Source organism: Dipodomys ordii, unplaced genomic scaffold (genome assembly GCF_000151885.1).
Source record: "Dipodomys ordii isolate 6190 unplaced genomic scaffold, Dord_2.0 Scaffold5, whole genome shotgun sequence".
Taxonomy (NCBI): Eukaryota; Metazoa; Chordata; class Mammalia; order Rodentia; family Heteromyidae; genus Dipodomys; species Dipodomys ordii.
The window spans coordinates 23154466-23173268 of NW_012267221.1; the positions used below are offsets into that span (position 1 = coordinate 23154466).

General features: G+C 38.3%; 1 protein-coding gene across 3 annotated transcripts in view; it reads left to right on the forward strand.

Moving 5' to 3' along the window:
- The window catches only part of LOC105996025 (mitogen-activated protein kinase kinase kinase MLT), a 165263-nt gene that overhangs the window by 79424 nt on the left and 67036 nt on the right, over nt 1-18803 (forward strand). For all 3 annotated transcript variants that reach the window (XM_013029981.1, XM_013029967.1, XM_013029973.1), the window contains exons 4-8: nt 1611-1712; nt 6635-6700; nt 8845-8873; nt 9537-9674; nt 16198-16284. In XM_013029981.1, coding sequence (XP_012885435.1) covers nt 1611-1712; nt 6635-6700; nt 8845-8873; nt 9537-9674; nt 16198-16284 — 422 coding nt within the window. The remainder of the gene's footprint in view (nt 1-1610; nt 1713-6634; nt 6701-8844; nt 8874-9536; nt 9675-16197; nt 16285-18803) is intronic.

The window sequence follows — 18803 nt, forward strand, 5'->3', positions numbered from 1 at the left end:
AACATAATGCAAAAGCTAATATCAAGTGTTGGCAAAGATGTGGAGAGACTGAAACCCTCATTTACTGCTGCTGGCATCATTACATGATACAGACTCTTTGCAGTGCAATCTGATAGTTTCTGACCTTGCCCTGTGACCTACAATTCTACAATCTGACAGTTTCTAAACTTGCCCTGTGACCTGGAACTCTAATCTCAGTAATATGTGTATCCAAGAGAAATGAACACATTCCCCCTGCAGACTTGAATGTCCATTATTCATAATAACCTCAAACCTGGAACAATCCGAAGGTCTGTCAGCTAGTAAATGTATATCCATACAAAGGAATAAAATTCATTTACGTAAAGTAATGAAGTTTTAGCTCCATGCCACAATGTGAATACACAATGAAAATACTACATTTAGGGAATGAAGTTAGACACCAAGACCACAGTTGGTATGGTCCCATTTGAAGCACCCTGAAAAGGCTAAGTTGTCAAAAGGGAAGGCAGCTCCCAGGGCCAGTGTGAGGACTGGGAGGAAAGCTGGGAGGAGTTAGGGATAGTAAAAAAGATCTAAGACTGTGTTATGGTAGTTACTGCCCAGCCCTGGAATTTCACCACTGAGATCTGGTGGATTTTATGGCATGTAATTTTACTTTAAAGCCATTTTGAAAGGAATTTTCTCACTTTCTTGAGGTTTTGTGCTGAAATTTGGAAAACTCTGTAACCAGGATTTGATTCATTGACATGGCTATATACTCTGATTGAACACTATTTGTCATAATAATACTTTTTAAAGAAATATCTATTTACATACCTGTGATTATTTCCAGTACATTAATCCATACCTCTTTATGTTTCTTAGTTTCAGCTAAATAAATGGCTTTTGATTCTCCACTGAAGTTTTCTGTTCATTCTGTGGCAGCCTTGTCTTTGATAGACCTTTTTCTAGGATGACATTAACTCTTTTTTTTTTTTTTTTGGCGTGGTGAGGGGGATGGGTAGTGCTGGTTCTGGGGCTTAAACTCAAGGGCCTTGCACTCTCATTTGGCTTTTTTGCTCAAGGCTGATGCTTTACTGCTTGAACCACATCCCCAACTTTCACCTTTGTGCTGATTTATTGGAGATAAAAATCTAACAGACTCTTCTGCCCCAGCTGGCTTCAAACCTCTGTCTCAGGATTTTAGGCATGAACTACAAGTACCTGGCAATTTTTAATTTTTTATTTTAATTTTTATTTATTTATTTAGATATTTGTTGATCATGGGGTTTGAACTCTGGGCCTAGGCACTGTCCCTCAGCTCTTCAGCTCAAGACTATCATTCTACCACTTGAGCCACAGCACCACTTTCAGTTTTCTGGTGGCTTATTGGAGATAAGAGTTTCATAGACTTTCCTGCCTGGGCTGGCTTTGAACCTTGATCCTCAGATCTCAGCCTCCTGAGTAGATAGGATTATAGGCGTGAGCCACTGGCGCCCATCCCCAGCAATTTTTTAGAAACTTTGTTATATATAATTTTGATGTCTTTTCCTAAGGTCTCTAACATGTTTTTTCAATAGAGCTATGAAATCCTATTTCTGAAATGTAATTTGGTTTTAATTATGTACTTCTTTGTCCTTTTAAACTAGAATATGCTTCTCTGGGGTCGCTGTATGATTACATCAACAGTAACAGAAGTGAGGAGATGGACATGGATCACATCATGACGTGGGCCACCGACGTAGCCAAAGGTAATGCTGCCTTGCTGTATCCTACAGAATTCCTATAGAATTGGCACATGGAGATTTATGTCAGAAAGCTTCTTCTGTGTCTTTAGATATTCTTTTTGTTTAGACCACCAACTTACTGAACAGATATTTTAAAACATATTTTAGGTCATTGCCTTTCTACTCCTGAATACCTTTTCTGTCTCTCTCTCTCTTTTCCTTCTTTACTTCAACTTTGACAAAATCAACAAACCCAGATTAGATATTTTTGCTGTTTCTCTGACATAATCGATAAATTTGCTTAACGTATCAAATGGGAAAAAATATCAAAATTCTGTTGTTGTTCTGGAAGTCTCTAAAAAGTCTCTGGAAGTATCTAAAAACATAATGTGTCATAGGATTAGTACTCTTCATTTTGTATACAGAATAATATAATAGTAACCACTTTCTAAAAATTTTTAATGGTTCTACCGTATAAAAATGACTCCGATTTTATTTTGTATTTAATGTAAGCTTGGATACCACCCTCGGAAATGAAATATTTTTTACCACACAAAATCTCTAAACAAGGTGCCTAGTTCTTTTCTCTCCACAAATTCCAGCAGAGACTCATGCTTTCTAAAGCAGTTCAAATTCCATTTATTTTTATCTTTTTTTTCCATTTTCCTAACTGAACAGTTTGGGGTTTTATTTATAACCATCATAGTTGCTTTGGAAACAACTTGATCTGAGTAATGAGTGCTGATAGTTACATTTGTATTCTAGCAACCTCTAGGAAGCAAGTGTGTCCATATTTTACTGGGGCAATTAACTCCTTTGCATCTTATTACTTCTTTCTCTACAAACATCTCTTTACAAAGCAAATATAATGTTCCTTGGCATTCTGTAAGGGGAGTAATCCACGCTTTGCTTTCACTGCAAGGCAAAGCCACACAGTGACTTCCAGAAATAATAGTTTTTCTTTGGGTATATTTCCTTGACTATTTTGTTTCCTCTGCACCTGTCATATTCTTGAAAAGGGTCTGTGGGGGAGAAAACGTTGTTTTCAAAGTTTTATGTAAGATGCTGCTATTGAATGGTAAATTATTATAAGAAAAGTAAGCAGCCAGAAGCTGGTAGCTCATACCTGTAATCCTAGCTAGTCAACAGGCTGAGGTCTGAGGATTGTGGTTAGCAGTAGCCTGGGCAGGAAAGTCCATGAGACTCTTTAATCTTCAATAAACAAGGAAAAGGCCAAAAGTAGAGGTATGACTCAAGTGGTAGAATGCATGCCTTGAGCTAAGGTGTAGTGCCCAGGCCCTGAGTTCAAGCCCCAAGAAAAAGGAGAAGGAGAATGAGGAGGAAGAAGAGGAAGAAAGAGAGGAGGAGGAGTTGGAGGAAAAGGAGGAGGAGGGGGAGAGGGAGGAAGAAGAAGAGAGGGATCAAGGAGAGGAGTGGCGGAGGAGGGAATGGGGGAGACAGAGGGGGAGGGATAGCACCTAAGCCCTGAGTTCAAGCCCCAGTATGAAGAAGAAAGAAGATGGAGGAAGAGAAGGAAAAAGAGGAGAAGAAGACAGAGGAGAGGGGGAGGAAAAGGGGGGAAAAGAGGGGGGAGGGGAAGGGGAAGGGAGAGTAACAACTCTATGTTTAGGATGGAATACTCAAAGCTTTGGTTGGGTTAATGAACTTAATCATGTATTCATGTATCAAGCATCCCAAATCAGCCTGAAAATTTCATAGTCTTCAAGACAGTTTCATGAAACATCATAGTTACTTCTTGGCATCTCAGGAACTATTGGGAGCTGCCTGCAGCATTGAGGAAATGTACTATACTTGCATAATGTAAATGTACATGCGTGCAGTCCTTGTCTTGGGGCACTTTACCTTACAGACATCAACTTGTAGGGTGCTCAGGCAATGACACCTCACCATTTATTATTCAATGGCACATAAGATGGAGGGACAGCAGACAAATCAACTGCCACAGGCCACTGTTCTTCCAGCTGTGCTCCACATCAGGCCATAAGTCCAGGCATGTAACAACACCACCCACCCCTGTGCTGCCACATTATCCCTGACCAAGGGACAAGTCTCTTGGCTCCAGAATAGCTCTGCCATCATCTGAAGTTTCTCAAGAGGACTGGCACTGTGCAGGGAAGAGAAGAAACAGGATTAAGTAGCAAACTGGAACCAGAAGTCCTGAATAGGAGAGAAGAATAGGAGTAGATCCCCTGAACAGAGTCCAAACCTGAAAAAATAATAAAGTCCCTCTGGCATGATTGGTGAGTTGATCTGAAAGACAAGTGCTAATATGCTTGGCTTCAGCTGACAAGAGGCTTATCTACGTAAGTCATAAGTCATATGTAACATTGAAAAATCCTTTTGGATAATCTATAAATGGAGATGATCTATAAATGGAGAACGAAGTCAATGCTTTTGGAGTGACTTCTGCCCTATCCAGTAAGGTATAGAAGTTAGAGATTAAGTAGGAAAACTTGACTTGGTTGACCCTGTTTCAAATCTAGCCTGTGCCTTTCAGTTTGACCAGGATTGAAACCACTGAAGTAACAGTATGTTGAGAAATCAAAGAATGAATAATTCATCCTAAATAAGAGCTGACTCTTGCTTTTTTGAACTAGGCATTCCTCAACATCATCGCTGTTGACAGAGTGTAGCCTCAAATCGAAAAAGGATTCTCTTCCTTGAAGAGTATGGGGGTGGGCAACAAAGAAAAATGAATTTACTACAGACCACCCTATGCTTGGGGCAGATCAACCTGGATCTACAAAATCTCCCCCTATCAAATATTTTAAAGGAACTTTGAATATCTGATGAAAATATTCTTCAATCTTTTTATTTAAAATTTTTTTTGTTGGTCATGGGGCTTGAACCTAGGGCCTGCTCAGTCTTTTTAATGGTTTGTAATAAAAACAAGAGAGGTAGTGCTACAAGAACATGGAGGAGGTTTTATTTATTTCTTGTTATATTAGAGTTTGAACTCAGGGCCTCATACTTCTCAGCTGGCACTGTCACTTGAACCACACTTCCAGCTCTGCTTTTCTGCCAGTTTTTTCATGATGGAGTCTGAAGAACTTTTTTTTCTGCCCAGGTCTTTTTTTCCCCTGCAGACGTCTAGTCTCCTGAGTAGCTAAGATTACAAATGTAAGCCACTGGAACCCAGTAACTTAAATAGAATTTTTATGTGATTGCAATTATTATAGCAGTAATGTGCCAAATTCTGTATAAGTATGTATGTGTATGACTTCAGCCCTGTCCAGTATATATACATACATACATATAAATGTATGTGTACACACATAATACACACATGTACACAAATAACTTATGGTACTTTTTCTTATAGTAATCTGCCATGAGGAAGAAAGTACCTTTATTTCAAGCTTTCATACTAAAATCATGAGTTTTTTTTTAATTTAATTTTATTTTATTTGTGAACATACTGTACAGAGGAGTTACAATTACATGGGCAGGATAATGCGTACATTTCTTACCAAGCATTGCAGCTTCCTCCTTTGTTTACCCTTCACATCCCTTCCCAGCCTCCCCGCTCCCCCCCAATCCCAATCCTTCTCCTTCCCTCCCCCCCCCCCCCCCCCCCCCCCCCCCCGCACCGACGTTGTAAAGCTCGTTTTGGACATGACAACTTGTACTTCTCATTAAATCCTTATTTGTCAGCAAATACTGAAAGTGTTTATTCTACCTCTACCAGTAGTTAAATAGTCTTCCTGAAAAATCATTCAGGAATTTGTTTCTAAACAAATTAGAGGTAATTATGACATCGCATCATAAAGATTGTTAAATGCTACTCAAATTGCAGTTTTTCCAGTTTCAAATATGTAGGACTTCGTATTAAATGAGATTCCATGTATCCCAATTATACTTTGCTGAATACCACTTAAGTTGCCAATACTTTTGTTAACTTGTTTCTTTTCATTGATATTGTTATATAGCATGAGTTTCCTTTTTTAATTTTTTTACTCTTTCATGATTTCTCAAAATATAATAACCTGAACAGAAGAGTTGATCATTCATAAACTAACCTTTATAAAATTAAAATATCCTATAAATGTTAAAAACCCAAACCTAGTTATTAAGTTGACGTGTATGGATAGATCATTATTAAAAGAGACCTGTTTGATTTGGTGGAGAGAGAGACTATTTTTTCATTGTTCAGAAAACAGAACTTAAGAAATGAAGGGAGAGGAAGTATTTCATTAAAAAAAAGTTTGTTTCTTTATTCTACGTGAGGAGATAGCACGTAAGTTCAGAAAGAATCAAACATTTTTGAGCAGTTAGCCATGCAATATGTCTTTTATAAAGTGTAATTTTTATTTAAAATAATAAAACTTGTTAACTTATGTATTTATTTACAGGAATATCATGAATGATAAAATAATTGGAGATAATTTTGTTTGTGTCAAGACTTATTTTGTGAAGATAATAAATTATTTAGTTACTACTATGTATTTTTCCATCAGAAGATCACAAAACCCTTAACCAGCCATAACTAATCAATCCTCCAGCTCCTCACCCCTACCCTGCCTTTGCTCATAGCTCTTTTGATTGAATACAGAGAAAGTGAACTAAGCTGCAGTTAGATAACTGTGGCTATCCAGATGAAAACTGACCACCTCGTCAAAACTTTGGCAGATATAGAAGGCCCTTCCTAGCATAATACCTTAGTTACAGAGCACCATTTCTGGTAGTTACTAAAGCTATTTTCATGAAGATTCTAAAAGATTAAGTGTCCTGATTAGGTATTTTAAGAAACTAGCTCTATTCCCAATCAAATTGCATATAAATTTTACTAAAATTATATGACTAATGTAGAACTCTATGGTGTTTCTGTTACAAATACCATGGAAGAATAGGATATATAGATTTAGTTTCTGCCACAGAGTTGCTGGGAAATACTAATAGGCCTTTTTTCCTTCTTTCATGAAAAGGAATGCACTACTTACACATGGAGGCTCCTGTCAAGGTGATTCACAGGGATCTCAAGTCAAGAAATGGTAATGTAGTCATTTGTGTTTTTTTTACCTGTTTCTCAATAAGTGGCATTTACCTGTACATAGGGATAAGCATGGTGCTTTCTCTTGTAACTTATAGTTTGACTTACCATGAAATCTTTCCACTTTCAGTAAATATCAGAAATCAAAATATTAGTTGAAGAAGCTGCCTGCTGCTCTGAAGTATGAATAGCACAGACTGTGGATATTGGATTGATTATGTCTCTTTTTTTTCTATTATAAGAACTGTTTAGCTGATACCTTTCAGCCAAATTTTTAACACAGCTCTGTTTTCTGAATGAGGTACTGCTGGGTCAGAGTGGACAGAAGTGTATTTTTAGTCTTCTATTTTTAGATGGTTCTCTAGACCCATAATCTTGAGTTTTGTTACTCCTGAATTGTATGGTGAAAAATTCTTCATGTCACTTGTGCCCATTTCTTGGAGAAGGGCCCCCAAATGATTGGCATGCTTGTGGGTTTCTTCTCTCTGTTCCCCCGGAGTTTATTTATCATCCTGGAGTGTATATTTTGGAGTGTGAGCATTTTAAAATAACTTGGAGGATTAGACATTACCTCCAAGAAGGAATGGTAACAGGATTTCTTCCATTACATCATTTCAGAGTTATTGGAGAAAGGCAATAGGATTATTTAGCTTGAACAGAACTAGTTAAAGAAACAACAGAGTGGCTACTTAAAAAGTAATTGGGGGCTGGGAAGGTGGCTCAGTGGTAGAGCACTTGCCTTGCATGCCTGAGGCCCTGAGTTCGATTCCTCAGCACCACATAAGCAAAAAGAAAAAAGCCGGACGTGGCGCTGTGGCTCAAGTGGTAGAGTGCTAGCCTTGAGCTGAAGAGCTGAGGGATAGCGCCCAGAGTTCAGGCCCCACGACCGGACCCCCCCCAAAAAATAAAAAATAAAAAGTAATTGGATGGGGGTGGGGGGGGGAAACTTGCTATCAATGAATAATTTCTGTGCTTTCTAAATGGTTCTCAGTAATGAGAAGAACCATTGATTTTCTTTTTCATTTTTTAGGAAACCTTTAGACCACTGAAGGTAAAATGGATAGTTGCTAGTGGTGTGGTCCTTAGAATAGGTAGTGAGGACAAGGAGATGAAGAAGACCCAGGCATGTGCCTGATGGGGGATGGGAAGGCCAAACAGAGAAAGTTGTTGGCAGTTGCCACTCATCAGTGGTCCCACAACACACACAGTAACCCTATCAGGTGGCTCTACCTAGTTATCCTGCCCTCTTCCAGGTCATCACTTAGCCTTTGCCTCTTCTTAAACAGAAGCTTCCTGGAACTAAACACTTGTGAGACATACTTGGGTAATGGGAACTCATTAGGAAATAGTCTAAAATCTACTAGGATGTATCAGAGTTGTATGAGTATAAATTTTCAGTTACTGCTCAGAATTTCAATCTAAAGGAATCATTTGACTTTAGTATATTCTAAATCTTCCATAGGAAATTAGTGATTACTTAAATCAATAATTAAGCCCATGATTAATAAAGGAAAATGTTAGCCAGGCACTGGTGGCTCATGCCTGTAATCCTAACTACTCCAGAGGTTGAGATCTAATTACAGTTTAAAGCCAGGCTGGGGGAAGAAAAGTCTGTGTGAATCTTATCTCCAGTTAACCAGAAAAAAAAAAAACTAGAAGTGGTGATGTAGCTGAAATGGTAGAGCACCAGCCTTGAGTGAAAAACCCAAGTGAAAATTGAAGGCCCTGAGTTCAAGCCCCACTACAAGCACAAAAATAAGTAAATAAAATAAATGGAAAATATCAATTACCCATACACACAGCATGAAGGTTATATAACAGCACTATTTTTTAAATACTATAGCTTGTGAGGGGGGCATTTTGTGGTGGTACTAGGGATTAAACCCTGGGGCTTTATAGGTACTAGGCAGGCTCTGTACTACTTGAGCCATGTTTCCAACCCTATGTATATGATAGGTATGCATATATACTCATAATGAAGGCATCTAGGCTTAACTTTTTGTGAATTTTCCCTAAGAGAAGGAAGAAGACTTTAATTTTCTATATTCTATACTTTTATATTAAAGCTGGATATAATAGATTCTGCTTTTGTTTAGTATACAACTATTCAAACAAAATAATGATAGTCATATCTTTTTTCTTTAGTTGTTATAGCTGCTGATGGAGTATTGAAGGTAAGATTCTCTCCTTTAATTTAAAAAATTGATAGGGCTGGGATGGTGGCTCAGTGGTAGAGTTTTTGCCTTGCATGCATAAGGCCCTGGGTTCAATTCCTCAGCACCATCACAAGCAGAAAAAGCTGGAAGTGGCGCTGTGGCTTAAGTGGCAAAGTACTAGCCTTGAGCTGAAGAGCTGAGGGACAGCGTCCAGACCTAGAGTTCAAGCTCCACAACCAACAAAAAAAAAAAAAAATAAGTTAAACAACCAGGTGCAGGTGGCTCACACCCATAATCCTAACTACCTAGGAGACTGAGATCTGAGGATCAAGATTTGAAGCCCACTGAGGCAGCGATGTCCCTGAGACTTATCTCCAGTTAACCACCAAAAAAAAAAAAAAAGCCCGAAATGGAGCTATGGCTCAAGAGGTAGAACACTAGACTTGAACTCAAGTCCAGTGCCCATACCCTGAGTTTTAGCCCCAGGACACTCTCTCTCTCTCTCTCTCTCTCTCTCTCTCTGTGTGTCTCTCTCTCTCTTACACACACACACACACACACACACACACACACACACATACACACACACACACACTTGTGGTTAATTTCTGTTCATTTCAGTTTTTCGTATTCCCATATTATAGGACAGTAGGAAGCTGATTCTGGTTCTTCTGTTCTCAGATCTGTGACTTTGGTGCCTCACGGTTTCATAACCATACAACACACATGTCCTTGGTTGGAACTTTCCCTTGGATGGCTCCAGAGGTTATCCAGAGTCTCCCTGTGTCTGAAACCTGTGACACATATTCCTATGGTGTGGTAAGTTTGTTTCTCATTTCTTATTTTCCAAAGTACATACATAGAGCAATCAGCCTAAAGAAGAAATATGGCACCATCTTAACCTAGTTTCCCTTGAGATAGGACTGCTCTTTCTGGAGGCATGCCTAGAGCAGGGGCACAGGAAGAGAACTTCCTGATTGCCAAAATGTTCTGATCACTTTTATGTATCTAAGTTATTTGAGAAAAAGAAAAAGAAAAAAATTAGATTGAACTTGAATTCATGTTGGACCTAATGGACTCTATGGAGTGGGCTTTTTTGCTGGGGGGGGAAGAAGCCTGTAGACTGTTTGTGTAATTCAGTGGAGTTAATCAGTTGGAACAAGTTGTCTTTGTAATCGTTGCTTAAGTGCTAACAGACCACTAACAGATCTGCCAAAGTGAGTTAATAAATAGGAATCGTTTGAGTGTCAACCATGAAACTGCTGTATGAATTTCTAAAACTATGGAAGAAAATTACTTGGGAAAAGATGGCCTTGCACAAGCAATGCCCATGCTAGGAAGTAATAATGGCTACCTGAGAGGTGATTCTAAGGTGCTACAAGAGAACAGAGCAACATCAAGTATAGAACCATGAGGTGGGGGAGGATGATCTTTGAAAGGAAAGAGCATGGGAAGACCCAGGTAAGAAGCAGGATTGGTCTCCTGCCTTATGAGGGAGAAAGAAGCCAGGAATGACCATCATTATTGCCAGAGAAATGAACTTGTTACCTTTCTTTGAAGATAAGTTTTTTCCTAAAATACCATATATACTTTAAAAACTCCAAAGTAGTATTTTTATCTTTTACCTTTATGTCTCGTTCTCCCTCTATTTAGACTCTGTATGGACAGGCTCTCTATTCATATCACTTTTTATAGGATGTTTGCATTATTTATAATAATAAAAGAAACAGACTAGTTTGGGCACTCTCTTCATCCTGAACCTGTGCATGCTCCTCCCGAAGGTGCTTGCTGCTGGCTGGAGAGGAGAGTGTGAGGTCAGGCGCACGCCTGTCCCTTCTGCAGTGTCTGGGTATTTACTTCTGTCTGAGATCACTTGGAGGCTTTTGCCTCCAAGTTTGTTTCTAAATCATATCATATCCTGTGTATACCAGGGAATCATACCAGAGATTAATTGTGTCACCTATTGAAAAAGAATAATTTCAAGAATGAAATATATGTCTTAGTTTAAGGCTAGACTAACCTTTAAGACTGGAAGATAATGGTAACATTAATCGCTCTAATTTTGAGTGTTTCTAAGAATGAAAACTATGCATTATTATAGCTAGTACTGAAGTAATTCTCAATGAAAGAAGGAAAAAATAAAGCAATAGTTCTAAAGGAGACTGGATTCTAAAATTATCTCCTATGTCAAAAGTTACTATATCATGCATTCATCTTGTGAAGAATCTGAAAGTGGGAGACTTATTACAATATAAGACTTGGTGGGGGGCAGGGGCCTAGGGATTTAGCTTAGTGATAGAGTACATGTCCATTAGCATAGGACACGTCCTATGTCTCACAGAATTTTCTGCCTGGGTTGGCTTCAAACTGATTTTCAGACCTCAGCCTCTCGAGTAAGTATGATTATAGGCTTGAACCAGCAGTGTCTGTCTGGCTGATTTACCTGAGTTTGGTTTGGCTTGGTTTTATTAAGGAAGAGATTTAACAAATCTATCAAATAATTTAATTTATGGAAGCCAGCTCTGTAGCTGATGGAGCATTTTAGATGCTAAGTGCTACCTGAGAATCACATTGCCTCAGACACTGCCACAGGACTATATCAACATCAGATCCATATACATGCCAGAGCTCTTCCCAAACTGCTGAGCACAGATTTCTCCCCAGTGACTTCTTGCAAGCAACTTCTCCCAGGCACTGCTAGTGCACACCTGTCATCCTAGCTACTCATGAGTCTCAGATCAAGGTTTAGAGCCAGAGTGAGGGAGAAGGTCTGTGAGATTTTCATCTCCAGTTAAGCAGCAAAAAGCCAAAGTGGAGCTGTGGTTCAAGTGGTAGAACTCTAGCCTTGAGCAAAAAAGCTCAAGGAACAGCAACCAGGCCAAGAGTTCAAGCCCCAGTATTGGTACAAACAAAACAAAAAACCCAAAAATTTCTGTGTTGAAGTGAGAGATTGGGTCAGAGTTCTGGTTTACATCATGCAGAGAGCTCTTTTGACAGAGCTGTCTTCAGAGAAGTACTTATACATGCTAAATTAATTACAAATAAGAATTCAAGATTATATTTAATGTTGTTGACCCCTTTCGTTCTGTTTGTTCTAAACAAATGCTATTAGTAAAAGAAAAAGTACAAGCCATGCCTGCCAGATTCCCCTGGTTTGAGCAGTGTCAGATTTTTTTGCATGAAGAAAGCATTTGTGCTTTCAAAATAGCTATGACATCAAGGAACAGGAGAGGATGGTCATTACAATGGGGCTGTGGTTAGGATTTGAAGTTTGTGGTAATATCATCTTTGAAAATTACCTCTATCTAGGGAAAATGTGTCCTTTGGTATCCTTTCTAAAGGAGGAGGCTGACCAGGTCGACCGCCTGTGTTAGTAGGAGCATCTGGTTACATACAATATCCCAAAGTTCATTAAGAGCTTACTAAGTTGTTGATTGAGACCTCTCCATGTACAAAGCAGTCACACACCGATGGATAAGATGACTTTTTAAAAAGTTACCCACAAGTTGGAATGTGTTTTTGCTTTTTATTTTTCTGGGCTTTTTTTTTTAGACTTGCTATAAGAATTTAGTCCCTGCTACACTCTCTTAACAGTACTAGACCTCCCCAGCTGGATAAATCTGTGTTGCTTCTTACAACAACACATGAGAAAACTAGCTAGCCGTGGACTGTCTTAAAATAAACACACAGCCAGTGCCAGAAATGGGTCTCATGATCCTTGTTTCTAAGCAGATAAACATTACTATTGCTCCTCTCCATTTTGTAAGAAGGGAGATTTTTGTACACTCTCATGAAAACTTCTCTTGTGGAGAGAGCCAGAAAGTACATTTAGTGTGTAATCCACACACACAAAAAAAAAAATTAGAAAAGACTTCAGGCAAACAAAAATCATTGAAAAAAAAAAATGAACCTTCTGAGAACACAAGGCCGGGCCACCGTCTAGAAACAAAGCCAGCCTAATGACAAGGCAGAAAGGATTAGCTTCTGGAAGCTTCTTAGCCAAAACCCAGTAGCTTAAGACGCAGCCTCTCTTGTTGGAGAGCCTTGTTCCAGAACGAGCTGGGCTCAGGTAATGGCTTTCTATTGTTCTCAAGAGAAAAGGCAGGAGAAGCACACAGCTTCGTCCAAGTTTCTGTTCTGCAAACTGGAAATAGAAATTTTTCTTGTGAGCCCAGTTACACTCTGAGGACATCTCAATATACAATGGGTTGGAAAATATTTTTAAGGTGAAAGATCACAGTAATGTTTGGCCTGCACCCTCCTCCCTGGTATTCTAAAGCATCATTTAATGTATTTTTAGACTTCCAAGTGACTTCTCAACAAAGTTACCTTTTTTTTTTTTTAATGTGCCAAAAGTCATTTTGTTGAATATAGAAAAAGCTATCGTATCTCATTCTACCTACTTTTTGGTATATTTCCAAACCTGGGGAATTAATAAAAGGAAATAATTGCAGCTGGGCACTGGTGCCTCATACTAGCTACTTAAGAGGCTAAGACCTGAGTGTTGTGGTTCTAAGCCAACCTGGGCAGGAAAGTTTGTGAGACTCTTTATCTCCAGTTAATCACCAGAAAAATTAAAAGTGGCACTATGGTTCAGGGATAGCACTTAGGCCCCGAATTCAAGTCCCACAAACAACAACAACAGCAAAAAAAGATCTGCATGTTTCTGTAGCTTGATCTTTTCTTACTATAAGCAACTCTCCTAAACAGGATCATTGATACTATCTTTTGAATATATTGTTGAGCAGAAAATAATATCGTTGATCAGAAAAAGCTAAGGGATAGCACTCAGACCCTGAGTTTAAGCCCTATTACTGGAACATACATACATACATGCATGCATGCATACATATATACATTCATACATACATACATGAATGAATGAAAGGAAAACATGGTAAGATGTGGCTCTGGAATCAAGCTGAAGGCTTTGTTGGAGATTTTGAACATGGAAGTTCATGATGAGCTCATGGATAAGATGATTCCTTGTGGTTTGTTCATCAGCTGCCATCTGGGTTTTGGTAACTCCTCAGAGACACAAGATGCAAAATGAAATTGTCTTATTTTTTCAGGGTAAGATCTCTTAGAGAAATACAGTTCAAGTCTTATTAGATTTAGGTTACTTTCCAGCGGAGAACGTTGGAATAAACACTAAAAAAGAATAATTTTTTTTCCTGATGTTAATTCCTGAAACTCATAATGTTGTACTTTATCCCCACAAAATCCAGTCTTTGTATGTGTGTGCACACACGTGCACACATGTGTGTGCAATGTGTTTACCAGTCAAACCAAGAAAGGAGGAGGCATGAGGCTGTTCACTAGAGCATTTGGTGGTCTGGAACATTTGATTTATTTAAGGCTGTTTCTAAATTCCCAAACTCTGTAGGAATGCCACTCCTATTCATTTGCTTGCTCTTGCTGTCCTTGCCCCTCCCATCCCTGGCACCATGGTGTAGTGATTGCAGTAAATTGAAGAGTTTCATTTCCTGCTCAGCCCTCCTGCTGCCCCTCCCCACCTCCTCTGCACAGGCGTATGGCAGGGTGGTTGGGTACCTGTACTGGCTCTCCTCACCCTTTCCTTCCTGGCAGCCATCACTACGCTTGTCTCCTTCTGAGATGCCCCTTACTTTTTCCTAATCACTTGTGTGACTCAGACAGAATTATTCAGAATTATTCAGTAGCTCTTCTGAAGAAGTACCTTACACACTTGATTAAAAGCCCAAAGAAGCTTCAGTGAGTTTTTTTTTCTTCCTGCTTGAGCAGCATCTGCCAGTTTCCCTGATTTTCTTGCTAATTATCTTCATATTAGCCAGCATTCATTTACCATGTTCTGCCTCCAATAAGGTTACATGCCGGCTGAAGAAATAGTGGCTTTATAGTTAAAGGTTTCTAAGCCTTGTTCAAATAAATAGTACATATATCCCATCTACATTCTCACTTAGAAATAGGCTTTTATGTTTTAAACCAGGAAAATCTAATCTCAGTCTGCCTAATTCTCCTCACTTCCATGGCTCCATGCTAATAAGGTGATACTGTAGTGCATCATCATCTTCTTCTCTAGCTTCTGTGGGCTTAGAGCTTGACCATCATGGTGAGGTAGCAATTCCTGTTCTAGCTCTGCCACTTGCTACCTGAATGTCTTTGGGCAGATTTATTTAACTTTCTTCAGCCCTAGTTTCTCACCTATAAAATGAGGACAATGTCTATCTAATAGGATCCATATTGATTATAATGACACATTAAGGTACCTGGAACATAGTAGGTACTCAATAAAAACTAGTAGCTATTATCATGATTGTTATTGGTCATTGTTTTCACACTTTGCAAAGTATTGGTAGACTCAGACTTTGTATGTCAGAGAGGCATGATGGTACACACCTATAATCACAGGAGTTAAGAGGCTGAGATAGAAGATCATGAGTATGAGGACAGCCTGAGATGCCTCAAAAGCATTTTTTAAGATAACCATTTATATAAATAAAGTTACTGAGTGTCCAGATGACCATTACTTAGTGTTTACAGTGAAACCAGCATCAGCAGCATTCCTAGCACCAATATACTTTCTTTGGGCAAATGTATTAACATATTGATCTCAAGGACTGCAGAGAGTTGAAATCACGTATAAACTTACGCAAGCACAAACATGTATAAGTACTTCTTAGATTATGGTAGAATTAAATTACATTATAGGCACATGAACATGTATTCTTAGGTTGACTTCTTTTGAGGGAAATTTGTCCAAAGCACAAAACTTAAATGTTGTAATCTTGCAAGTATCTACTATTGGGAGGTAGATAGGCTTGCCAGTGATTTGGATTGGATGTTCTATTTATTTATTTATTTATTTATTTTTGATGAGGCCATTATGGAACCTTTAAAAAATATTATTGAATTCCCAGCTATTTTCTTACAGGGAAATGTGACTGAGATTTGAAACTATTGTTGAATTCCCACTTATTTTCTTATAGAGAAATGTGTAAGAAATTGAAGTTAGAAATACTTTTGGTTAACAAAATATAAAATCTGATTCGTGAAAACGTGAAAATTCTAACATCTCAGAAGATCAAGTTAAATAATTTAGGCCTATTACATAAAATTTTGTCTGGTTCTACATAAACTAAGTTTTTTCCTTTACATATAAAAATAAAAGAAGTATATAATATATGGAAGACATTCAATGTATGAGCATATATATATACATATATATATATTGTTCAAGTTTCTACCAATGGAGTTGGTTATGTCTGACAATTAGATACAATTAATGTTTTATAAAAATTTCAGTAATGTACCCAAAGTATAAAGCACTAGAATAAAAATTCCATTTCCTTTTTTGTTCCAGGTTCTCTGGGAGATGCTAACAAGAGAGGTCCCCTTTAAAGGTTTGGAAGGATTACAAGTAGCTTGGCTTGTAGTGGAAAAAAACGAGGTAAGACTACGTTTCTCCATTCAGGTACATAGATCAGAAAACAGTATTGGGGTTTTGCAAAAGACTTTTTCATCTTCTTCAAATTGAAAGTAAGTTCACGCTTATGGAAAGATTAGCAGTAGGAGCTAACACAAAGGGTCAAAGTGATGTTATTCCTCATGAATGGACCCTTTACATCTAATTGTTGCAGCTTCACGTCGTGATGCTGTAGATCAAAAATTGTACAAGTACTGTACTAGTTTCTCAGTCTCAATTGTAAAACCTAGGGGTTTGTTCTTAGTGATGAAAGAAACCATTGCGTCCAAGGTAGGGGAACAGTTTAACTCCATCTCCCGCGTTTAGGACATCTTTTTTACTGGCCGGGAGTTGATATATCTGTAAGAGACCTTCAGCTACTTCAACTTACCTCTCCCAGCAGGAGTCACTATAGTACAAGAAACTGTCGCTTAGATGAGAATTTCAAAAATAAAAGAAGAAAAAAATAGTTTCAAAAAAGGGAAAAAATTACAGTTTTGCCACCTACGTTGAACACTACATTGAAGATGAGCTCCTCACTGGAATTGGCGAGGCAGTGGCATAACTGTTCGCCTCCTCATGCAGAGCCTTTCCATTTCAAAAGAACTTCAGTGGCGTAAACACCGTTTGTGCTGTGTCCCCAGCCTCGCTTTTCTTCTTGCTACAAATTGAGGCTTTCAGTTAGTTGGACCTATGAGCCTACATCAGAGAACATGGCACATTCATATCAAAGAGAGCAACTACGTTTTGAAAGGTTTAAAATTGGGACTGAAACGCACAGCCATGGAAATTCTCAGCCCCAGGATGTAGCATCCACTATCAAGGTTTTAGAAGAACTTAGATCACGTAATGGAAACCTGCAATTGTCTTTACCAGGTGAAACAACTTGATTTCACAAAAGTTGCTTCATTTCCCAATTGTGTCCATGCCTTCCACAATGAGTAAGAGGACAACCTTAAGGAAAAAAATAATTTCCCAAAAGGCGAATTATATGTATGTATTTTTTAATTCCCTTTTTAATGCTTTAACAGAATTACATTGATCTGCTTCCCATGTGAGCACAGGAATAAGCTAGGGTAATCAAATCACTGTTATTGATGAGAGAAAGCTATGTTTCTATCTCTTACATCACCTCGTGATTCATCAGGAATTAATGAAATGTTGATGATGGCTGAACTTGATGAGAGAAAGCTGACAATTTAAGAAATGCAAAAGAGTTCTGTGCTAGAATGTACTTCATTCATGGTGTCATGGGGGCTGTTTGGTTTTCATTATATGTGCGAATCATTTGCAGTGTGCTGTTAATAAGACCTTACAACACAGGATAACTATTATTTTTAGGATCCTAGGGCCTGCTCATTTCTGTTCTGTTTCTTCTGTCAGTGAGATGATTGGATGTTTAGTTCAGAGTTTACAAATGAGAGTGAGAATTGTTGACCTTCAGTTGACTCTAGAGCACACTACTACATGTGTTGTCCTTGTCTACCTTATACAGAAATAACCAACAGAAAGAATTTTTAAAGCCAACTAGATACTCCCCCAAAATATATGAGATTGAATAATTAATATCTCAATAGTTTGGCTAAACAATGGCAAAATAGATGTAAATTTCAGGCGTTGAAAAAATACTGCATACTTAAAGCTAAACAGAAATGAATTTCACTGCTGCCTTAAGGTTGGTGACTACTTCGAAACAACCCTCGGAACCTCTTTAACATTGGACACAAGGAAGGAAGGACATCTCTCTCTGTTCCCCCAGAGGTACCATGGTTCATACTGTCTGTTTTTCCATGGTACATTCAGCTCATAACCCACAAAGAGTACTCAGAGTTAACATACTGGAGTAGTGAATTGAAAGAACCCACAGGTGGCAGAAGTTCTGTCCTCTTTCTAATGAGCTCAAGTAAGATCAGACATCTGAAGAATATTTGTCGGCTATTCTCATTCTGCATGGCACTTATCTGTAAAAAAAAGAATAGAAACTAAATTTAAATCAATTTCTAGTATTATCATTAAGATGTTCATTTTGTCTTATCAACAGAGGCACTTGATTCCAAAACAAATTCTGTTGACATAGCATTAAGGTAATTTTCAAAGACTGAGTTTCCTGAGTAACAAAGCTGAGACTGCAAGAAATGGAACTCACAAAACCTCTTCCATTGTTTATCTTTACTTTGGATACTTTCAGTTGAAAAAGGTAGCTATGTTTCCAACAGGCCTCATTTAAATAAAGAATGATGTGTTTAAGCTACCAAGAAGAAATTTTAAGTGTGATCTGGTCCCCTTGTAATGTCTATCTAAATATGGGTTTACCTTTTGTTTTTAACTTTTTATTTTGAAGTAAATATAAACTTACTGGAAGTTATTTAAAAAAAAAAAGCACTGCACCCGGTGTGATGTTCAAGTAGTAGAGCCACCTGCACAGCAAACTCCAAGCCCTGAGTTCAAACTCCATTTACAACCTCACATGGTAGTGGTACAGTGATCAAACCAGGGAACTAGAT